This window comes from Microtus ochrogaster, chromosome 10, assembly GCF_000317375.1.
Source record: "Microtus ochrogaster isolate Prairie Vole_2 chromosome 10, MicOch1.0, whole genome shotgun sequence".
Lineage (NCBI taxonomy): Eukaryota > Metazoa > Chordata > Mammalia > Rodentia > Cricetidae > Microtus > Microtus ochrogaster.
In genome coordinates, this window is record NC_022016.1 from 7,529,955 (window position 1) to 7,530,949 (window position 995).

A 995-nucleotide genomic window follows, 5' to 3' on the forward strand; every position below is an offset into this window, starting at 1 on the left:
CCAGGAAATGTATCGCCCCGCCAGGAAGCACGAATGTATCTCTTTTCTTGGTCATGTACAAAAGGGGGATTTCCAAGGGCTAGGTGACCATGAAGTAAGGTAAACGTAAAGAGGACATTTTGGCTTGGTCATTACCAGGAGAGGTATCTGCGAGGAGATCTCGGGAACATACAAGAAGACAGACATCAAGGGAAAGTTCCTCCACCGCAAACCCAGTGAGTGTGGGGACACACCACAGCCCTCCTCCCCTCCTCACCCCTCTCTGCCATCGCAGTTTTCCCTCAATGGTTGGCACTCCACAGCCCTCCCGTTTAGCACGCCCAGAATAATGCCAAGGATGACGTCAGCGGCTCCTCACCCTCAGGCCTCACGCTTGGAGCTAACTGACAGAGGAATGTGAATTTACTCAGTTAGCAACTGTGTGCCAAGTCAGGGTGCTCGAGATGAGCACTGAGTGTCTGACAGAAGGGTGGGGACACTGAGTGGATGGGCAACAATAAGTAAAGGAATGGGCAGGTGAATGACAGGTGAGCTGACTCACCTGAGAGACAGGGGGATGACGTGACAGAGGGAGAAAAGGAAGGATAGACAGGAGAGAATGAGAGGGCACGGGTGGGAAGGAAGAAAGGAAAACTGGGCATGGTGCTTTGTGCTTATATTCCCAGCAATGAGGTGGGGAAAGAAGGACCAGAAGTTCAAGGGCATCCTTGGCTACATAACAAGCTAAAAAGGCCAGCCTGGGCTCAATAAGACTTTGATTAAAAAAATAAGAAACAGAGGAAGGAGGTAATTATATTAAATTATTTATTAAAAATAAAATTATTTATTAAAAAATAAAAAACAGGAATGGAAGGAGAGGTAATGGGGAGCGGGGAGGGAGGAAGAAGGAAGAGGGTGCAAGTAAGAAAGACGGATAAAAGAGGACGGTGGGAAAGAGAGGGAAGAAGGGCGGGAGGCAGAAAAGGAGGAAAGGACAGAGTGAGTGGATGAGTGGA

At 48.5% G+C, this 995-nt stretch overlaps 1 protein-coding gene across 1 annotated transcript in view; it reads left to right on the forward strand.

The window, feature by feature from the left end:
* The window catches only part of Ambp (alpha-1-microglobulin/bikunin precursor), an 11,262-nt gene that overhangs the window by 2,838 nt on the left and 7,429 nt on the right, over positions 1 to 995 (forward strand). Inside the window, exon 3 of the mRNA XM_005352612.3 lies at positions 139 to 215. Coding sequence (XP_005352669.1) covers positions 139 to 215 — 77 coding nt within the window. The remainder of the gene's footprint in view (positions 1 to 138; positions 216 to 995) is intronic.